A 22,177-nucleotide genomic window follows, 5' to 3' on the forward strand; every position below is an offset into this window, starting at 1 on the left:
GTAACAGCTCAGGAAGTATCAGTGATGCACATCTTTTGGCTTAATTTCCAAACTAAGTCTTCAGTAAGAAAGATGTTCATAGTTCAGTATTGGATGGTAAGAGAAAATTTTCAGCTTAACAAAGCAAAGAGTGTGTGAGCTGGTGTTTCTGTCAAAGGAGATGGTTGTTATCAAATTAGCTTCCTTCCATACAGAACAAAATACAAACTGTATCAAGCACTGAATTTATGAAGTGCTGAGTTGTTTTTCACCTGTGACTGGGCCCTGTGTTGTGATGCAGTTCTTTGCTTCGAGTGTGTGTTTGTTCCTCTAGGACCTTGTTCAGCAGTGAGAGTAGATTTCTGAGGAGACCCAGATTTGAGCACCAAAAATACACCTTTTCTGTAGGTTCTTGCTTCACTTGTTGGCTTAATAGGAAAGGAGGTGGTAGCTTGCAGAAATCGTGCCAGGATGTGATGTTGATAAATCTAGGAGTTGGGAGGAAGCCTTTTGAAGCTGGCATTACTGCTGGATGTAAGTGCATGGACCCAGGGGCTGGCTTTGAGAGGCTCTGACTTGGAGTCTGGTAATTTGATTTGTGAAAGTGTTGGAGAATTAATAACAGCAAAGAACTTGGTAATGGGTGTGCTTGTATCATAATGTTTCCTAATAAGAAGTATTTTGAGTAGTGGCATCCTAGTCTTCAATGGACAGCTGAGGTGAAGTTAAGTGGTTGGCTTTCACCTTGTGTTTGGTTTTTTGGTGGTTTTTTGTTGTTGTTGTGTTTGTAGTTTTGCTTTGTTTTTTTTTTTTTTTTTTTTTGTAACAGCCTTCTGTCTGAAAAATTACAATACCTACTTGTTGTATGACAGTGAATCCTTAACACTTGAAGACTGCTTGTGTGCTGTGGTAGTAAGTGCTGTCTTCAGAGAGATTTATGTATGTGCAGTAAATAAAAACAAAGGCTGTACAACGTCAGTGCAGAGAATGGTAGTTAATTCATGCCTTGGCAGGTGAGCACTGGCTGGTCCTGTGGAAATACGATATGCGTGCATTAATTATAAATTGTATACAATTAACATGTAGAGGGATGCCCAACTGAAGGTTAGGTGCAGTTCTAATTTAAAAAAAATTAGCTTGTTGACTTACTGTCTTTGATATTATTTGTTTATATGATGTTGAAACTTCTGATAAGCCTTGTAGTATGTTGTAGCATTGTTCGTAGTTCTTTGCTATTGGAGTAAGGATCTGTGTGAGCTATGTGCATCTCGTAGACAGCTTCGTATTTTATTATGCCTTTCCCTGTTCGTGAAACTTGTGGTCGTAATCTATTCTCAACGCACCGCTCAAGATCTGCAGCTCTAAGAGATTTGCGATAAGAAACGAACCCGTTGGTACAAATTGAATGATAAAACAATTTTAAAGAAGGGAAAAGACTAACTGACCATGAAGCATGTCTTGATTTAGAAATATTAAACTGGTGCCTAAACTTTTTTTAGCACATACTTATTTTTCTGTTCAGATGAGAAATGCACATCTCGGGAGTACCTTTCCTCGTGGAGGAGAGCCTGACTTCTTAAAGCATCTGATTGGAGCTATTACAGTATAGAATGATAGAAATGTGTAATCTTGACCTACTTGTAAACTTTTGATACGGTTTTAATTTACGTTTCCATCGTGAATCTTGTAGAATGTACCAAAACCTGCTTGCTGCATGTGCAGTGTAACCAAGTTAAGTGGGTACAGACTCTGTTCCCTACTTCAAAGCCTGCTGTTTCTGCAATATTTCACTTGTATTCATCCACTGTTAAATCTGAAAGCTTTACTACAGCTCCTTGAGTCATTACAACTTGAGACTAGTAACAGTGCAAATTTGAGATCTTTATTAATATGCTGTGAGTGTATTTTTTGTATACCCTTACAGAAAATAACTCGAAACAATTTAATACTTATGTATAAAATCAGTAATATTGCTTCAATTTTTAATTCTTTTGTTGTTAAAGGTCTTCCATATCTCAAGTTGAGAAGTTTCATATCATACTAAACATGGAGAAAGAAGAAAAGAAATTTGTCAATAAAGCAGAGGAGGATGAGATGGTAATTCATTCTGTTGCTCTATTTTTGTACAGTGAAAGAAACACCTTTTCTGGTTTTCTCTCTGAATGAGACATACTATATCAGGAAGTGAACTGTCTCAGTTTAAATCAGCTTAGCAATTTTATAAGGTTATCCTTGATAATCTTTTTTGGTATTAAGAAATCTAGCCTAGGGATAGGGAATGTTTTTGTTGAAAGCCTTTGCCAAGCTGCTGGGTTGGGTACGTTGAGGTCGGTAGTCCAGTTAATAACAGATTTTGGTACTTAACAGCATCCTTTTTTTAAAGGAAAATGGAAGCAAAGTGGGTTGTGTGGTTTGGTTCCCCCCACCACCCTCTCAAATCCTGACACTTTTTTCTTGTAATTTAAAACAGATTAATGTTCCATAATCTGACTGTACTCTGCATTATGCAGCTAAGACCCACTCTCTAAAGCGTGGCAGGCAGTTCTATAAGTATTTGGTAGCACATAAACTTTGCTTCCTACTGGACCAATAATATCTCTTATTGTTTGACCTGGAAGATGCAGCAGTTAGCTTTGACAGTAAAATAGTGACAGCTGATCTTTAAATTTCTAGCCCATTCTAGAGACAGCAGAAACCGTTAGGGGTTTTTGTTTTGAAAAAATGGTAGATTCCTGTGAATTGAATTCCTTGTTCCATCTTTATGCACACTGCTAGGAAAAGCTGCTCTTCACCAGACCAGTTCTAATACAGAGAGTAGGCAAATACACCTTACAACAAAAAATGAAACCGAGATGCTTATGGTCTGATCAGTGAAACAAGTGCTTTTCAGAGGAAATACTTTTTTTTTTTTTTTTGCCCCAGAAGAGCAGAATGTTTTTTTTCTCTGCCTTTTGCCAGCTGAGAAGGCCGCAGAACAAACTTGTCAAAAAAACGTTTCTTAGGAAAGGAGTTTCAACAATTTCTAATACTGTTTAATGAAAAGTACAACAAAAAATTGCAAAAAGTTGGTGTCTATGTGAACAATGGGAGTGAGAATGGGAAACTTCATTGCCCGTTTACAGCAGGAAACATAACCTAATGATGTAATGTGAAACTCAGAAACACAAATCTAGTAAGTCACTGAATCACTTTCTGTTCCTGGCTGTCATCAGGTTAAGTTGGTATTTGCCTTTGACCAAGGCACACTTAATATTTTTGGTGTTTTTTTTTTTTTTTTTTTTAATGGGAGAGGGGATTTTTTTTCTAGCTGATGCATGTTACAGAGCCTTTGACAATATGTCTTGCTGTTTCTAATGTTTCACAGTAGTGTTTGCTGTTAAATGGCGTGCAAAATAAGTCAATTTCTCTACTAAAAAGTAGTATTTGACAAATACATATACAGACTTGTTTGAAAAGTATGAACTACAGCTAGCACCTAAAACTTGGCATTCAAAACTGTGTATGCTAGCTAACAAAATGCTAATATGGTAAAATCAGCATTTGACAAAACCAAGTATGCTTTTGCTCTTCAGTGCTTAGGTGGCTTGTACTGTGTCATGCTTGTTCGCTGAGAGTTAAGGCAGGTTGTGTTGCAACCTTGGTCCTTTCGGAGCAGTGCGGAGAGGAGACAGGTGCTACAATGAAGTGTTTTAAACAGTGTGGATGTTCTGCCTTTATAAGGCTTTTACTGATCTTTCTATTTATGACCAAGGAAATTCTTTTTTGTTGCCTCCGTGTCATATATTAAGTTTTTTTAATCTGTCCTTCAACCAGAAAAGAAAAAGGAGAAAATTACTTTGGAATCTGATTCACTTTAAATACTGCACTTTATGAAAACTTAATGTTGGCTTCCTGAGCCAGAGTAATTAAGAGGGTCATTGTTTGTTGTTTGTTTCTTTGTTTCCATGCAGGAGATCTATGGTTATGATCTATGTCGTTGGAAGTTGGTGCTAGTTACTGTAGGAGTGATCTGTTCTGGTGGCTTTCTTCTCCTCCTCCTCTACTGGATGCCTCAGTGGCGTGTGAAAGCAACGTGCAAAAGGACTACGCTTAAAGACTGTGAAGTGGTTCTGCTGAGAACAACTGTAAGTCTACAGGAGGATGTGCTTTTGCAAGTTTGCAGTTGTTTCACATCCCTCTTGCTGCTTGCTAGAATATACAAATCCTTGCCTGCAGTGTAGCCATGATTTTGTTTTACAGCAGACCAGAACTGTGCTCCTTGGTACTGTAGATAACTTTGCTGCCCACATGGAAAAACTGACAACTGTTTACAGAGGACAGAGGAAAAAGAAAGTCTTTGCTTTTGGATTTTAAGAATCAAATATATGAATGCTATTGGCATCACAAATTACAGAGTGGATACCTTGTTCATACAACCTAGTAACATGGTTTTCAGATTTTTCTCTCACTTGTTCAGCAAAGATACATTTGTGGAATTAAGGTGTAACTGTGGATCCAAGTGTGGCTTGATTTCAAGTGATTTTATTCCTCCACACTTGCTGTGTACAGTCCCTGTTTATGATATTGTATTAAGTTCTCAGTTATTTGAATTTGTAGTGTGGGTGCAGCTAAATGCATTGGAACCCTATATTTCCTCCTAGTATAGAACAACTACATTAAATTGAACTATGACAGCTGCAGATGTCAAAATTCAAGTACTGAGACTCATTGCTTAAAAGCAAATAAATCTTTCAGTGCAGAAAAATATGCTTTTAGAATTGTGGAAAGAAAATGTATTCTTAAGGTAGCTAATATTAGTTTCACAAAATCTTCTGTAGTGATATATGGGCTCTGCTAATTTTCCATCTATTGTTGACAAATTTTGCTACAGCTGTTGTAGTAAAATGCTGTTTAATTGCTGTTTCAACCAGCTCATTTTTCCCCCCCTCTTTTTAAGGATGAATTCAAGATGTGGTTTTGTGCAAAGGTTCGCATTATGCCATCTTTGGGAGCCAATCCTTTACAGAATCCTAACGCTCTTGTACACAAGGTTTCAAATGGCCATGCTGTTCATTTCTGTGAATCTACTGCAGAAGAAAATAAAAATTATTTGAAAAAATATTTGCCTGTAAGTAAACCTGAAATACTATGCTTGCTAATTTTGAAAGTATCTCAAGTAGAGCAAACACGTACAATACAGTACACGTGAGCTACTTCTTTTGTCTAAAAGGCTAACTCATTCTTTGGGTGGAGCACAAATCTTTTCCTCAATAGTCTGTTACTGGAAATTGTGGAATGCTTGAAAGATTATTTTTGAACACAAACTGTTCGTGTTTCAGTGAAGATTTTCTAAATTCACTGTTCAGAGTAAAGTCGGTCAGAAGAGAGACGTTAAGTGGTCCTAGTTTAATATCTATGTCTGCCCTTGCAGATTCGTTATTTCACACATCACAGCGTGAAGTATTTCTGGAATGATTCAGTTCAGAGTTTTGATGTTGTACGGTAAGAATACTTTCTGTTTTTGTGTTGTGCTTCAAACTGCATTTTAAAAAAATACAATAGCATGCCTAAGAACATGGTGAAAGCTGGTATCTTATTCTGACCAGCTGTTTTAGCTCATTGAGTCTTTGAACCATAGTGAGTGCAGGGAGACTTTAACTCAGTGTGACTTTGGAAAAAAGATATTTGTTTAGTCTACCTCTATTGAACATGATTCGTATAGGGTGACAGGCTACATGCCTCTGCAGGCTTTTTGTCTGTTCTTGGAGTGTTATTTGAGAATCAGAACACCTGTTTATAGACAGTAGTTCTCCTTCTGTAAACTTTTCAAAACTTTCCTTCTTATGGGATAGCTTATCTTTTGCATTGCTCCTGAGCTAGACCCAAAAGGAGTATATAGGAAGAGGGGAATTCACCAAAAACCTTGTTGCTCACATTTGTATAAGTCTGTGCTGCTACATTTTAGTCTGGTTGGGCTGAATTTGTTCCCTTTTTTCTTACTCTTTAGTGTCAAAAAAAGGTCTCTTGCATTGATAGAAAACATCTTTTAGTGAGCAGTACTAGCTGTGCTCACTGAATGGGATGCACTGTGTTTTCTTTTATTCAGCAGCGCTGTTGCATGACCTTAGGTCTTTTTTTCTGATGCTACTGATAAGGGCTTCTCATAATGCTAACAAGTTAAATGAGCATAGACTTCTCTGGTTTTGACAACTGCTTGTTAAAATAAGAAATTCAAATCAGAAATACAATGTCTTTTTAACTTAAATCAATGTTCACTGCCTTGAACTATTATATAGAAAAGTCCAAGCACTATGTATAGGAAAAAACTCATGACCAGTAAGTGAAGGAAAGAAAAATAGCCAAAATTTCTGTAAGAAGGAACATACTTATGTTTTTGTCTTGGTTTTTTTTATTATTTTTTATTTTATTTTTTTAAAAAAGTATATGCAAATAGTATGGAAAGTTATCAGCAATGACAACAAAGTAAAGAAATAGTCATAATACGAGCAGTTATAAAACTGGGTACTCCTCCTCTGGGAGGGTGGAAATGTGTCAGTTCGTGTATAAATAATTAAAAGCTTTGTATGCATTTTGTATGTTAAACCTCCCATGAATTACAGCGGTGTAGGTAGTGTCATTTGTCATTTTGCATTACAGGGTCCTGTTTTCATGCCTATAGTGTTGCTAATTTAAACTGTTCAAAGGGAATATTTCCCACAATGAGATTTAAAAAACCTCAAAACTATGCCTTTATACTAAGAACAGGTACGGGAAAAAAAACATATGACACTGTGTTTAGAAAAAAATGTTCTTAGCATTAAAGCAGTGACTTGAAACTTGGCATTTGTTGGTTGTTTGACTGTGCCTTTTGATGTTCTTGTGATAACTCAGCCAATTTATAAGCCCTGGAAAAATCTCAGATATGTCTGTAAAGTTATTTGAGCATTTATCCAATCACATTCTTGCTAATATGCCAAACTTTAATTTGTTTGATGTACTGGCAACGATTGAGCCTGACCACTTGCTTAGTTAGGTACTGTAGCTGAGCTGGACTCCGGTGTTTGGCAATTTAATAATAAAGAGGAGAAACAGCTGGATCTGAGACATGCCTGATACTGACAGAGCACTAAGTGACTTTTGCACAAGGTCAAATAAGAGTGAGAGTTTGGTGTAACTTTTCTCTAAAGTGAATTAGGTATGATAAGGTAGCGAAGTACTGATACCACCTGGGGAATAATAGCTGAACTTGTTAGCGATAAATATTCTGAAAAGAAGTCTTAAGCATTTGTCCTTCACTGAGATACTTGTTCTTAATATGCTCTTTGGTTTCTTATGTAAAAAACCATAAATGGGTATTACGTAATAGCATGGTATGGAATCACGTTAATATTTTTAAAGGGGCAGGATATGAGACTGAGGGCTTTGTAATAAAATCCATAAGGCAAGCAACAGAATTGTGTTGTGATCTAAGCACAACACTGTATCAGGAAGATAAATTTACTCAGTGTTGTCAATTGTGCAAGCATCCAGAGACAGAGCAGTTTGATCGCATAATTAAAGACTTAGCACGATACAGAAGGGAAGCAAATTAAGATTTCTCGGGCAACTAATTCTGTTATCAGAGCTTGAGTTTCATATCACTGTTCTTTTTTAATAATGTAACATCAGATCACTTTTTAAACACAGGAAATGCAAGTGTAATTGTTCTTAAACTGAATCAGACTTGGTCACATAGCCAAAGAGGATGCAACTTTGGCCCTGTATGTCTGTTTGGTTTTAGCTAGTGTCAACCGAACTGGAGCGAGATAAGTGCTTTATGTAATAAACTGTGTGCAGACAGGGATTTTATTTAAAATGCTGTGGGAATTCAGTACTGTAACAGTACTGTAAACAGCAGATAACATCCTGCTAGGAGCTTTGTGTTTACATGGACGTTACAGACATATGTATGCGTATTCACGTATAAAGCACTTGTTTTAGAGGCCCTTCTTAAACCCACTGTTACGTTCCTTTTTGTGCAGGAGAGGAAAAACTGAATCATTTGGGATAGAATTGGAGGAAAGGCACAGTTATTAACAGAGAATTGTATATTTATTCATCTAAAAATTGTAATTTTAAAATCCTTGAACTTCAAAAATTTTAGGGAAACCTGGAAATCCTGTGGCCAGATTTACACATTAACCTTTTCACGTCCTGTTCTTTTATGAGAAGTTGGCAGAAACGTGATCCCAGCCTTTGCAATAGTGAGGATGTTTAACACTTTCCCTGTGGTCTAAAAAAATAGAAATAATTCTTACTGTATTTAGACATTAGAGTTTTTTCTTTACTGGGAGAACTCTGAATCATTTTTAGTAGATAATATATTATCCAATATACAAAATACTTGTGTTGAATAGTGCTGGTTTTGTCATGTCATCTGTGAAAGCCTTTTGGAAATATGTCTGTAGAAAATGCCTGGATATTGGACATGATGTCTGACTTACTGAGTTTGATAGCTGAAGTGATCTCATAGCTATAAACACAGTGATGTTTCAGGTGTGCTTTCTTATCTGCAGATCTTCTAAATGACAGCATTTGCTTTCACAACATGTAGAAAAGTCCTGTGAAGATGAGTCTTCCAGTGATAAGGAAGTACTTGAAATGTAGACTGTACTTTACCTAGTCATGGATAAAATTTTGATAGCAAAATGATGTAAAATAGTTTCACTATAGATTTATTTGATAAATTGATAATAATGGTATCCAAAATGCTTCCATTACATCTTAGAGGCAAATGAAGATAATTTGAAGAAATATTAATCCATATTGATTCGTATAATGTTTTATAAAACTTGCTTATTTTCTAGAGGCCTTCGAATACTAGTTTTGTTAGTATGTTCCTTCATTTTTTAAGTGTATCTCCATTTTGATAGAAATGGATACCACTGTCCTACAGAGTGAGATGTGTGTCAACAAGAACTGCTTTTAACATTTCTTTGGTATCTGCAATTGTGACAAAAATAACTAGAAAAACGTTAATCCATCGACCTTGTTCTTTTTTAATACAGTGTAATTCTTGGCAAAGATCTAACTCTTTCGAGTTACTGAATACTTCATTTTAAATATCAGGTTTCTTAAATAACGAACTGACTTTTTCCTTCACGTAGAGGTCTAGATGAATCTACATTCTGTTCTTCAATTCATAACGAACACAGCACAGGACTGACGCAGGGAATGCATGATTACAGGTAATGTTACAATATTTGAGGGAAGAATAGTTTTCATTCTGTTACCTGTATTCAAAGTATTAACAGAACTAGAAGACAATTGAGTGATTAGTTTTTACAGACAGGCTCTTACACTTCCTTTGAAGATGACTGTCAGATGTATGACATTCTAGTATTTCTTAACTATACATTGAGTAGGAACTAGTCTCTGATACTGTGTTAAATTACTCTTCTCATACTACACTGACCATGGGAATTGGAACTATTGCTTAAAATAATAGTAGAATGTATTTCTGAAATTGTGTTTACTACTTAGCATTTTGAAATAAAATGAGTGTAGAAAAAGAACAGCAAGCAGTTATGTTTTCAATCATGTTGGCAGGTATACAGTGAAATTTGGAGGTTGATGTAAAACAAAGTAGTTATTTTCCACATAACTCACTTTTAAGTGACAGAAATGTTACCGTAACACTGTCATTGTTTAAAGGCATGTATGAGTTCAGAGCCAAATGGACTGATTTGCAGAGGAAAAGTCCATCAAAGGCTTTTTAGCTGGAAAGATTCACATTTGTCTCAAGCTGCAGATTGTTGAAGGCTCAAAGGGACACCACTGGAAATCACTCTGCTTCTTGTTTTCTTTCCCATCCTTGGCTACTGGTCATTGTAAGAGAGGATAGTGTACTCAATGGCTAATAAGTAATACTGGATGCCAGAAAGCAGCAAACCTGACCTAAACTGTAACTAACTTATTATTTTTGGAAGATCAGGCTGAAACTTCCTAGGACTTTGGCTTTCATTTTAAAAGCTTAGTTAGTATCACAGGTGTGTCCCATAGCTTGCATGGATCTGTGTCTGGTTGGTTGGGGCTAAAGGCATTCTATGTTTTTTCTTTTCATTCTTGTTGGCAAGAAATAACTGGGGGAAAAAAATACTAATTTTTAACATGCTGTTTTAGACTAACTATGCAAGCATGCTTGTCAAGCATACTTAAGTGCATAGTTAGAATCATAGAATTGTAGAGTAGTTTGGGTTGGAAGGGACCTTTACAGGCCATCTAGTTCAGGCCACTGCAAGGAGCAGGGACATCTCCAGCCAGATCAGGTTGCTCAGAGTCCCGTCCAACCTGGCCTGGAATGTTTCCAGGGATGAGGCACCCAGCACCTCTTTGAGCAACTGTTCTGGAAAAGAACTTCGTCTAGGAAAAACCTTTAAAATGTAGCTTTGTGGTATATAGCACAGTGATATCTTGATTCTCAAGTGCGAACAGCAAGCTGGAATGTATATTGTAAAAATGCAGATATATACTGAATTATTGGTGTTTTAATTTATTGATACCATTACCTGAACTAGAATAGTTTGGGTTCTGTTGCATTCCTGGCTGGTGTTTTTTGGGTTTTTTTTTGTGTGTGTTTTTGAGACCTTCTTAGAATTTAAAATGTGGAAGCATTTGCTTGCTCTTCAGTCTATTTTCTGACAATTGGTGGCTTTTTCTACAAGAAAAGCTGTTTCCTTAAGAATATCCTTTAAGGGCTTTTACATGTCAGTGTCAGATCTTATCACAGGTTAATTTCTTGCTCTTGGCCATACTTTGCCTTTCTTCATGCTAGGAATAAAACAAAGGTACAGAAGCACGAAGATAGTGTCTTTACTGCAGTGTAAGAGTTAACACTTGTTTGAGCTTGCGTTAATGAGAACCCCATATTTGCTTTCAGAATGACATGTTTAATACCATTGGACCTATATGCATTTGCAGGAAAATCTTGTTATGAAAAAAAACCTAAAAATTAAGCTACAGTTTAAATTGAAGTATAAAACAGTTATCTTCGTATAGGAATGTATCGCTGGATAAATGATTTCTGATAAACACCTTTTGAAACAATATGATAAATAAAAGGCGCCACAGATTAAGTATTTTATATTTTATACTTTCTCATATTAATGGAATTATTTTGAAGTGAGTAAGATTTCTAATAAAAATTTTAACTGTCTTTTGATATTTTTATTTTTAATGCAGAAAAGCATTCTATGGAGTAAATGAAATTGCTGTGAAAGTGCCTTCCATTTTTAAGCTTCTTATTAAGGAGGTAAGATCTTTTCTTTAACAAATCAAAAGAAAAAATATGTCATTAAAAGTTACTTTAAGTACAATGACTGTTGGAGTGGTCTTCAAATAATAATGTAAAACAGAAACCTTCCCCTACAGCCCAGCATTGTAAAGCAAAATTATATGGACCTTTATTTTTGAGCTCTCCAAGCTTAAGAGACATTAGCTGTAAGCTCTTCAGAGTTCACAACCTGGTGCCTTAGCAAGGATGTTAGAAAATTTGTCAGAATTCTTTGAGAGGATGTGCACATTATTTATTTTTTTTTGTTGTTTATTTCAAACATATAGTGGCTGATTTGTATCTTCATTTTCAGCCCAGGGATTATACATTACAACATACACTTCAAATCAAATGTATTTTTCCATGTATTTTTGTTGGGTTTGTTCCATTATCCTTGTATACGTGGATCTGAATAATTGATTTGTTATCCATGTTCTGTAGTAATACAGGATAAAACTTTTCAACAAAGAAACTGTCCAACCTGAACTAGTGGAGTAAGAACTTGAGCTGTCGGTGCATTTATTAATAAGAAATTGATAGTAACATTTAATTAATTTAAGAGTTGTTAACTTAAGATGCATCAGATGTTCCTGTCATTTTGCTTAGAGGGGAAAATGCATGCAGTCCTAAAAGTATGTATTCATATATTATTTTAGTGAGAAGTGTGCTTTTAAGGGGTTTAGGAAGTAGTGAAAAAGAGGGAGCGTTCTGGCAAATAGACAAAAATCATATCTAAAGAACTGAAAGGTTTATCTCCTCTATGGAGGAGGATGATGATTCTGACTCTCTTCTGATGGAAAATGCATGTGACCTTTTGGTGTAACTTTAATGTTCTGTCACTCTTCTAGGTTCTCAACCCTTTTTACATTTTTCAGTTGTTCAGTGTGATATTGTGGATCACTGATGAATATCACTACTATGCATTAGCAATTATGATCATGTCTGTAATATCCATTGTTAGCTCACTCTACACCATTAGAAAGGTAAGTTCAAAGAAAACAGATGTGTCTTTTTAGCTTTTTACTGGTTGGTTTATTTTGGTGTGAAGTTGCCTACAAATCTTTTAAAAATTTTTCAGAGGCATGCAGGTAGAATATTGTTTGAGCTGAAAGAGTTTGGATTTACAGTTCTCTTCAAGAGCCTTCTATGCTGACTTTCTGTGCTGTTGAATCAGTACATTGACCTCAGATAACAGAAACACTGCCTCACTTGAATAAAATCCGGACACAAGTTTATGTACCAAGTTGTATTGGCGGTAGTGATTCCTTCTTGCATTCTTTCCTTCTGTTTGAAAAAGTCCAATGGAATTGAGAACCAGCCAGACAAGTGGATTGTTAAATTGGTGATGCATTTTTCTCTGTAGGCTTAGCTGTAGCTGATGGAAATCACAGTAGTAATTATCCTTAAATTGCATTCTCTGAGTTCATACCAGAGACAAAAAACCCCTCTTACCTTAATCTGAGTTCAAACAACTACTGCAGTTTTTACTTACGTATATTAATGACCAAATGTTCTTACAACATTTTTTGTGGCACTGTATATTTGCTTCCAGAATGTTGTTAAAAGTAGGAACCTGTATAGGTTGATACACTCAAACTTTATTTGCCCATAAGTTTCCTAAACTATATTCAATACAATGTTCTGAGCAACATTTTATTGTAAAAGAATATTAATAAAGAATCTCATCACTTCTACTTGTGGAGATAGAATGTACATTTAGAAGAAGACTAGCTTTGCTTTTAAATAATGAGCTGGTTTTTTTTTTTCCCTTGCAGCAATATGTTATGTTACATGACATGGTAGCAGCTCACAGCATTGTCAGGGTTTCTGTCTGCAGAGGAAACCAAGGTAAATTTCACAGGCAGTTTGGAAGGTTGAGATGAAATTGCTTGTTAAGCGTGAGTGTAAAGTTGTTGTGCATCTGTGCTTTCTTTGATCAGCTTGCAATGCTTAAATTTCTTAGCAGAATTGCATGGGAAAAGGAGAAGTTGCAAAGTAGAATTGAAATAGGATAATAATCTATTCCAGATTATCCTTCTAGATGGCATTTTTAGCAAATATCAGGTTTGTTCTAGGTTAGGTGCTTGTCCTATTCCTGTTTCTCATTATCTACCACTTCACATATGTAATTGTCATTGTAATTTATTTCTTGATTAAAGACGTGCATGTGTTGGGTTTCTGTTACAATTTATTACCCAGCAGGAGCTGCAAATTGATTTCTGGTCTTCAGCTCATTTGGATACCATGGTAGTTGAAGATGGCTGAAGTGTGGTATTACTTTGTAAGACATGCATTTGTGTTAGACTTATCTTTATACTGAAGTTACACTTTAGTTAGTTGTTAATATCTTTTGCACAAGCTTAATTTCTTTAATTTGTTGTGATGAACTGTATCCATGTGCTCTAGAGTTTAATCTGTGATGGAATTGGGTTTTGGTGGCTTATTATGTATCTTTTAAAAAACTTTTCATAATGTCATTAATAAAATGGAGTATAATCTTTAATTGTCACCAACTGGATCTTGGCTGTGAAGATCTTTATCAGGTTTTGTAGATGGTGGCTATTTTCAGGTAAACTTGTTTGTGTTTTAATACTCAGAAATAGAAGAAATCCTTTCCACCGACCTTGTGCCTGGAGATATCATGTTGATTCCCTCTAATGGGACAATCATGCCCTGTGATGCAGTACTTCTCAGTGGTACTTGCATTGTAAATGAAAGTATGTTAACAGGTAAAGTCAACTTAATACAGTTTTGTGTTCCAGCTGTGTGCATGCTTAACTTGTAGTATGCTGTAGCAGAAGTGGATATATCTATTTTACTTGAAATTTGTATGTTCTTGCAATTACATCTGCTCCTAAATATTTATGTACTTAGAATCATACTTGTGTTCTGCTTATCTGCAACAGCTACCTCGTACTGCCTGGCAACTCTGAAAATGAGTGATGGTTTCTTGTTGAAAAGCTTCTTTTCTTGATAGTTTATCTGCCTGCCTCTTGACCTAATGTTCTCCATGCAGATTGAGTTCTGCAGTATGTTTCTTCAGAAAATTTTTGCCCAAACTTTTTAGCTGCTTCCAAGCATGAAGGTAGTGTGTAGAATGTTCTGCTGTATTTAAAACCAGAAGTCATTATCTCAAGTTGTGCCTGCATACTCTGAAACCAGGAACCTTATATATTTGAAGGACAGCTTCAGTGAATAGAATGCACTTTTGCTATTCCTAGGATAATCTGTCCAAACTGGCAGTGTTTAGGAAATTGTAGTTCAGAGTTTGTGTTTTATTGTGTTCAGTTCTTTGAATAGTAGTCTCTTTCTACTGCTAGCAACTGATAAAAATTGACTGCAACCTTAGCTTGAGTATACTCAGTCACAGAGAAGCTGAGAATAATTTTCTGCAGCTTCTAGTTTTTCAAAGTAAAGATGAGGTGATGCCTTGCAGCAGGTGAAGGAAGCTTGTCCTGTTTTCTTTCAATGAACTGTGTTTTACACCCATCTGATTTGAAGAGGCACAAAAGCTGTGTAGGTGAATAACAAATAGAGTTAAATAGGATTTGGGTAAGGAATCTGGTGAGCTGAGGCTAATAGGTGAGAGACCACCTAATAATGTGCTGAAAGGAAGATGAATTCTTCCGTAAGTCTGCTTCTGTGCTGGTGAAGTGAGATTATATTGTTCTACCTGAAGTTGTGAAGGAAAAAATGTCTATTCTTATTTGATCTTGCTTAGAGACTCTTTTTGCATTTAAGGTGAAAGTGTTCCTGTCACAAAGATTAATCTACCAAATCCTTCAGAATATCCAAAAGCGGTGGGAGATGAAATATACAGTCCAGAAGTGCATAAACGGCATACTTTGTTCTGTGGAACCAATGTCATTCAAACCCGTTTTTATACTGGAGAATTGGTCAAAGCTCTAGTAGTGAGAACAGGTATCAACTGTTAAGTTTATCACTTGTTAACATACTGCTTTCTTTTGTAGGTATATGCTAACTGATACTTTGGAGTTGAATGTTGCTAAGCTTGGATAGATAAGTATGCCCCAAATAATTTGAGAGATGTCTTATAACAATAATAGAATTAGATAATGGCCTGGAGAGTATCAGTTGGCAAGCAAGACAGTGAACCAGTCTTTAGCATCAATTTAAAACTTATCTGAATACATTTTAAAACTTACCTGAATTCATTTTCACCTTTAGATGTCTTTTATGGTGTCTTGGTTGAACTACACATGCGTCCCTGAACAGGTCTGACATACCATCGCATTGAGTGCGTAATGGGGAGTGACTTATTTCAGTGGAGTCACTTGCAATGTCTGTTGCCCATAGTTTTCTCAAAGCTCTTAGCACTTGCTTAAAAAATGTGTTTGATCTAGCCCTTTCTACAGAAGTGCTTATTCAAACTAATATGTTAAAGGTTTGGTTTTAGATATTACAGGTGTTCTATTAAAAAACATCGCACAGACTAAAGTAGTTACAGGATTCTACTTTATAAAGATCTTAAGAAAACCACCCCAAAATAGATGAATGTAAGCTAAAATCCAAGCTACAATAGAATTACATAGAATAAAATTTTACTAGACTAGAATACTACTTAAAGCAAGTTTTCCAACAAGTGACCTGATTCTAATTAGCCTCCTCTTTCTCTGGTGTCTTCGCCTTCTGTTAGTCTGTTTTAGCAGTAAATGCTCTGATTTTTTAACTGAATTCATTAATGTATTTCTGTAGGCTTTTATTAGTCTTTTTTTTCAAAGGAAATATTTCCTTCCCTTGAACACATCTGCCCTTTATTAATATCTATCTCAACTTCTATTGTTTCTTAAATAAGAAATGTTATGTGCCTGGCCTGATGTGTAGTACAGATAGCTGGTCCAAGACAGCAACAGAAACAAACTACTGAAGGCTTATTTCTTTTACTCTGCAGGAAGGATAATGCTTTTTTTTTTTTTTTTTTTTTTAAGTCTGAAACCATGATCTGGAACTCTTGCAAGGAGAATTGTAATTGCTTCCAAGGCAGTGAATCTTACTGCCTGGATATCTGAAATAATTTTTTTTTTTTCAGTCTACTCTTTGTTCATGACAGGTCAGAGTTAGTTCCTATGTTGGAAATAGGATGACTTTAGCTGTGTGGACCTTGTTCAGATTTTACATATGGACAAGTACACTTTTCCTGCTTTGACTATATATGGGGAGAGGAGCAAAGGGATATAAAATTGTTTCTGTTCTCTTGGTTTACAGGGATGGCTTTTAGGCAAGTAGGGAATTTCCCACTCCACAGAAGTGGATAGATGTCACAGCACTTGTAGCTTCTCGCTCCTAAGATGTCCAATAGTAAGAACTAAAGTAATTCTTACATAGTGAGATACAAGTAAAATTTCCTTTATCTGAAGAAGGGAGATGGCACAAAATTTAAGATACTAGAAAATTTAGTCCTTGAAAGAATTCTAGGAGAGCAGAACTCCATGTGGTTCTGTGCAAAGATGTATGGTCTTAATCTTGTCATAAATTAGGATATAAGATTGATCTGCTGAGACTGTACTCACAGTACTCTTCAGAGTAAGCCTTTAACATGAAATGTTTGATTTTGCAGCTGAAATAGACATAAAATACCAATTAACTAAACGTATTCATTTTTTTTCTCCTGAAACTCAGTTCATGGATGTGATAGTATCTGTGTCATTGTGGCTCCTACTGTAATGGTAACAAATTCAAAACTGGTAATTTTTTTAGGGGACAGAAATGTTCGCTGAAGCTATCTCTATGTTCAGTGTGTTCTCAAGACACCACATGAGGTTTTCATTTATTGTTTTACTCTGGTGTGACAGAACCTTCTGCAAAACCATTAAAAAAAAAATCAAGAGTGTTTTGTGGAATTACAGAGCATTCGTGTCTAAATACTCAAGTACATACTGACATGCTGAACTTCTCTGAACAAGCCCATGATTTTTATTCTGCGGTAGCAAATTCAAAGCCTGGAGGCTTCATGCCTTGTTCCTCTTGTGATGAACTCATCCTCTTTAAGACTGATGCAATAGCTGCTTTGTTCTGGTAGAATCTTGTATGCCAAATATCAGCATGGAGGGCTTAGCCTTTGCTGGGAGGGCTTGCAGACTGAGAAGCTGTCAAGGAGCTGTCACTAATGCCAGCAGACCTGGCATTGTTTTTGAGTTTATAGTAATAGACTTTGAAGTCTAAGCAGATACAAAATGTTTTGGGCACACACAACTGAGCACTGGTGTTGCCTCTTCACATGTTGAGGCAAAGGTGCGAGGAGGATCTCGGGCTGTCTGTTGGTTGTCTATCTCTAAAGACCCTTAGAAGTCCAGCCTCCTAGCTCAGGTGTCGAAGTGCAGTCAAGAGGTGGGTTTCTCCAAAAGACGACTCCATGCACTGCAGGCTCTTTTTCTAAATCTTTCTTTCTGGCTGTCAAGGGAGCTTAGAGACACATTACTTAAGTACTTGAAGTTGGACTCTGTGAATAACTTCATTTTCTTTTTGCAAGGACTGGCACAATTAGACAACCAATAAATATACCTACTAGCTCTGCACTGTGAGGGAAAAAATCCAGTACAACAAACCCCTCCAGGCCAAACCATCAGAGGGTGTGTTGCGGCCGTAGAAGAGGGGTTCATTTGCATCAGCTGCATGTCCTTGCCCTAGGAGAGAAGAACTTAGGATGGTGTGCACGTACATTTTTGGAGCACCTTAATTACCATATTGCAAAACATCTGTTACTGTATATTGAGAAACAGTCTTAATGAAATGAGTAGCTTAAGGGTTTAGTTGAGGTTTTTAATAATTTTAATAGCTTTGCTCTTGTTTATCCTTTTAATAACTTACTCTTTTTTTTATTTCTAGGCTTTAGTACTGCTAAAGGGCAGCTTGTTCGTTCCATACTATATCCAAAGCCAACTGATTTTAAACTCTACAGAGATGCCTATTTGTTTCTCCTGTCTCTGGTAGTGGTGGCAGGCATTGGGTTTCTTTACACAATTGTTAATAGCATCTTAAATGAGGTATGTTTTCATTCATTGTCCAAAACTGCCTTATTTTAGTAAAGGATTGATCATAATTTCCAACATACTTCAGATTATGAGAAACAATTGGATTTTAAGTGGAAATTTCTTTGCTCTGTTTTGCATCAATGGAACTAGAAAGACCGACTTACCGAGAACAAAATTCAACAGAGAAGCAGAATTTGAATTTATTACAGTGAAATTTGAGTGTACCTCAATTTCTACTAACCCAGTTGCTAGGCTTTTATCTTTATTATGTGTAAGATTAGCATCTGATATCTGGGTGGAAGAAATAGGGTACAGCACATGTAAATCATCCTGCAGGCAAAAAATCCTTACCAAGAAATTGATAACTGGTAACCTGATAACCTTGTAACTTTTTTCTCTCAAAAAAAATTACGTTATTCAATCACTGGTTTAAAGTAATCTGTTTGCAGGGGGAAAAGTGAAATCTTGAAGTTACGAGCAGTAGATAATTTAGGACTGGATTATCATGATTGCTGATGATGGGAGAAGATTGTGCTAGGTTTATGGGCAATCCAGAACATGCTGTACTGGGGAAAGCAATGTGTAGATTTTGCTCTTGGTAATGGTGATGTAATGCTTTAGTGGGACAGTGAATTTTTAAATAGTGAGTTCTTCTTCATTAACCCTGACCTTTATTGCAGGTTCCAGCTCATACCATCATCATCGAGTCTCTTGACATTATCACTATCACAGTGCCTCCAGCGCTCCCTGCTGCCATGACTGCTGGCATTGTTTATGCACAAAGAAGGCTGAAAAAAATTGGCATCTTCTGCATCAGCCCGCAAAGGATAAATATATGTGGACAGCTGAATCTTGTGTGTTTTGATAAGGTTAGGTGAATTTTGAAACTATGTTGCCACTTGGAGAGGCATTGGATTATAAACTGGAATTTGTATAGACTAGCAACTAGCAAGAAAATTCATTACTTTTGTATAAGGTGGATCATTTTTGTCCTGATAGCTTCCAGATATTCACTGTTTGTCACCTGTTAACTCACTTAATTTAGTCTGCTCTAAGAAGTTATTATACAGAGCTGCTTTCTTATCTCAAGACTCCCAAGTCCTAACTTACTACTGACACCTTAGAAATGTGAGAGATGGGGACTGTTAAGAGTTTTATGTGGTACACTGGCTTCTGGGAAATTGAAGTCTGAGGTCAGACTTGTTTATCATTTTCATTTATTTCAATGAACAGCCAAATCAGCATATTGTCTTATTATTCCTTAACAAAAACATGAGTGAAAGACAGTAATGCCACTAGCCAGAATCCTTTGCTTTTAGCTAATTCTTAGATAAAATTTTTTTTTTTGTCCTTAGATTTTTATCTAAAATCTTACATACCCATACTAAATTTATTATTTATCTTGTAAGTATATTACAGTTACTTACTGCTTTAAGTTTGTAAGAAAATAGTACTAAGGGTTTAGTACATATTTTCTGTTGCCCACCAACCCCTGAATATAGAGATGTTGAAATATCATCTTTGGATTTTAAGGGTCTATTTCATTTGTCATGTCTCCAAGGAAGGACATGATAGCTTTGAATGTTTGGGTTTTTTTTAAACTTATTTAACAGAGTTGGAACTTATTTACTAGGAAAAAGCAAGGGAGATACTGTATTTCTGTCCCGAAATCTTTATTTTTAAGTGAAAACAAAATCAAATGTAATATTCAGGTGTAATATGGCTAATTAGCTGTTAATTATTGCTTTACCTGAAGATAACTTCTTTCTGAAGGCTTTTTCTTCTTGCCATGCCCTGTGGTTTACTTTGCAGACTGGCACACTTACTGAGGATGGCTTGGATCTTTGGGGAATTCAACGTGTGGAAAATGCTCGGTAAGGATAGGCTTAGAGCTGACAGCAGATATGATCCTTAGTTGTGCTTTAGCAGCTTCAGCAGAATAGAATAGTAATTTTAATAGAGCTCATATATGTTTGCATTTCTGTAATGAGCTGTAAGAATGCAACTGAAAATATGGTTTAGGTATAAATGAAAGTTATAACTCTCTTACAGGACTGAGGTAGTATTTAATTTGTTAAAGTCTGAGACTTTGTTAGGTTCATACCGCAGAAATGCGGTTAAAGTATAGCGTTTCCTTAATCCTGTCCTCCTAAGTGATGACTTCTTGGGCTGCTAAAATGAATTAGCTTAGGTAACTGAGTTTATAAGTATAAAGTGATAAGAGGCTTCTGTATGAAGAATCAAATTAGACAGTGAATTAACAGAGTTTTTCAAGAAGACAGAAGTTGTGACTGTGTCTGAAGATTCCAGCAGAGTCTTAATCTGTTTTCTATGATGTGTGAAAGTACAAGTGAAGAGACTTGTCCAGTCAATTTTCCTCTGTTAATCTAAACAAACGTTTTGAATTGGCTCATAATAAATAATTATAGTGCTAAGTATATTGTAACTTCATTGTTTTAGTTTCCTTTTGCCGGAAGAGAGGGCTTGCAGTGAGAGCTTGCTGAAGTCGGAGTTTGTTGCTTGCATGGCAACTTGTCATTCACTTACAAAAATTGAAGGGGTACTTTCTGGGGATCCGCTTGATTTGAAGATGTTTGAAGCAATAGGATGGGTAAGTGTCTACTTTTTTCAAGAGAGGCAACATTTTTAAGATCAATAATTTGAAATTTCCTGCACTGTTATATACAATGTAAGCCGTTATATACTATTTCAAGCTGTAACTGTAAGTTGGTGGGCTTTTGAAAATGCCTGTGTGTCAAAGGAAGTCTAAATATGAAAATGTTTCCTAAAATGTATTCTGTGCAACAACTCATCGAACTGGAAGAATCTGAAGAGCTGATTTACTGTTTTCTGATGTGTGTGGCAAAGTTTCAGTGCATACAATAAACGTGTGAAGTAGCTAAGTGGATCTTAAGTTTACTGCTAAGTTAAGACATTTAATTCTCACAGGAAGTGTTGTTTAGAAAGATTGTTGTACCTCGAGCTGACTTTCAAGGCTGTTTTGTGTTTTTTTCTGAAAATTACATTGTGAGAAAATCAAAGTTAATGAATGTATAAATTAGTTTATTATTTTTAATACAGATTTTAGAAGAAGCTACTGAAGAGGAAACAGCCCTTCATAATCGAATCATGCCAACAGTGGTTCGACCTTCGAAGCAACTTTTCCCAGAATCCAAACAAGCAGCAGATCAAGAAATGGTATGAAAATTCAAAGCAATTCTTTGAGTTAAAGTAATTCTTCATGTTAAACAAATACATTTTACTGTGTGCTGTGGTTCTGGCTGATACCATTCAAACAGGTTTAGAACTATGTGTTTTTTTGATGGCAAAGGTAGAGAAGACATCTTTAAACTGTAGTGGTTCGGTGTATGTCACTGTCAAGGTGAGCAAACCGATTGCCAGCGTTATTACCTGTATGAACTGGCTATAAAGTGCTGTAATGTTTTTTGAGCCTACATATTTTAATATTAGTAGAATTAGCGAATTCTCATTATGCTAATGAAGTGCTTAGGTGTGCTCGCCTTGCAGTTTCAGTTAAGGTCACTGCATGGTACAGAATTCTCACCACCATTGTACCTTAGCAATATATGTTTTAATTAAGTGCCTAGTTAAAAATGAAAGGTACTTGGCAGATTTAAAATTTTCTTCTCTGTACATTTTGAAGTATCTTTTGAACAGGAGAGGAAATTTAAGCATGTGACTGTGTACTCAGATTATCACAGAGCAGGCTAGTGGAAGGATATAGCAGGTTGGCTCCCTGTACGAATGTTATTCTACATTGGATAGAAGCGGTTTTTTTTTTTGTTTTTTTTTTGTTGTTTTTTGTTCCGAACTCAGTGTGTGTGCACAGCAGTAATTACTGTGCAGTAGTTGATACATGAACATTCTTGAAACTTAGTACATATTTTTGGGGGAT

General features: G+C 36.0%; 1 protein-coding gene across 3 annotated transcripts in view; it reads left to right on the top strand.

The window, feature by feature from the left end:
• ATP13A3 (ATPase 13A3) overlaps window positions 1-22,177 on the top strand; it is a 61,959-nt gene that overhangs the window by 20,412 nt on the left and 19,370 nt on the right. For all 3 annotated transcript variants that reach the window (XM_086754329.1, XM_086754331.1, XM_086754330.1), the window contains exons 3-17: window positions 1,983-2,076; window positions 3,930-4,103; window positions 4,916-5,086; window positions 5,390-5,460; window positions 9,105-9,185; window positions 11,179-11,248; window positions 12,118-12,252; window positions 13,045-13,117; window positions 13,867-13,998; window positions 15,011-15,190; window positions 18,116-18,273; window positions 18,942-19,130; window positions 20,074-20,135; window positions 20,722-20,872; window positions 21,343-21,459. In XM_086754329.1, coding sequence (XP_086610455.1) covers window positions 1,983-2,076; window positions 3,930-4,103; window positions 4,916-5,086; window positions 5,390-5,460; window positions 9,105-9,185; window positions 11,179-11,248; window positions 12,118-12,252; window positions 13,045-13,117; window positions 13,867-13,998; window positions 15,011-15,190; window positions 18,116-18,273; window positions 18,942-19,130; window positions 20,074-20,135; window positions 20,722-20,872; window positions 21,343-21,459 — 1,858 coding nt within the window. The remainder of the gene's footprint in view (window positions 1-1,982; window positions 2,077-3,929; window positions 4,104-4,915; window positions 5,087-5,389; window positions 5,461-9,104; window positions 9,186-11,178; window positions 11,249-12,117; window positions 12,253-13,044; window positions 13,118-13,866; window positions 13,999-15,010; window positions 15,191-18,115; window positions 18,274-18,941; window positions 19,131-20,073; window positions 20,136-20,721; window positions 20,873-21,342; window positions 21,460-22,177) is intronic.

Source organism: Chlamydotis macqueenii, chromosome 9 (genome assembly GCF_036417535.1).
Source record: "Chlamydotis macqueenii isolate bChlMac1 chromosome 9, bChlMac1.mat, whole genome shotgun sequence".
In the NCBI taxonomy this organism is placed as follows: domain Eukaryota; kingdom Metazoa; phylum Chordata; class Aves; order Otidiformes; family Otididae; genus Chlamydotis; species Chlamydotis macqueenii.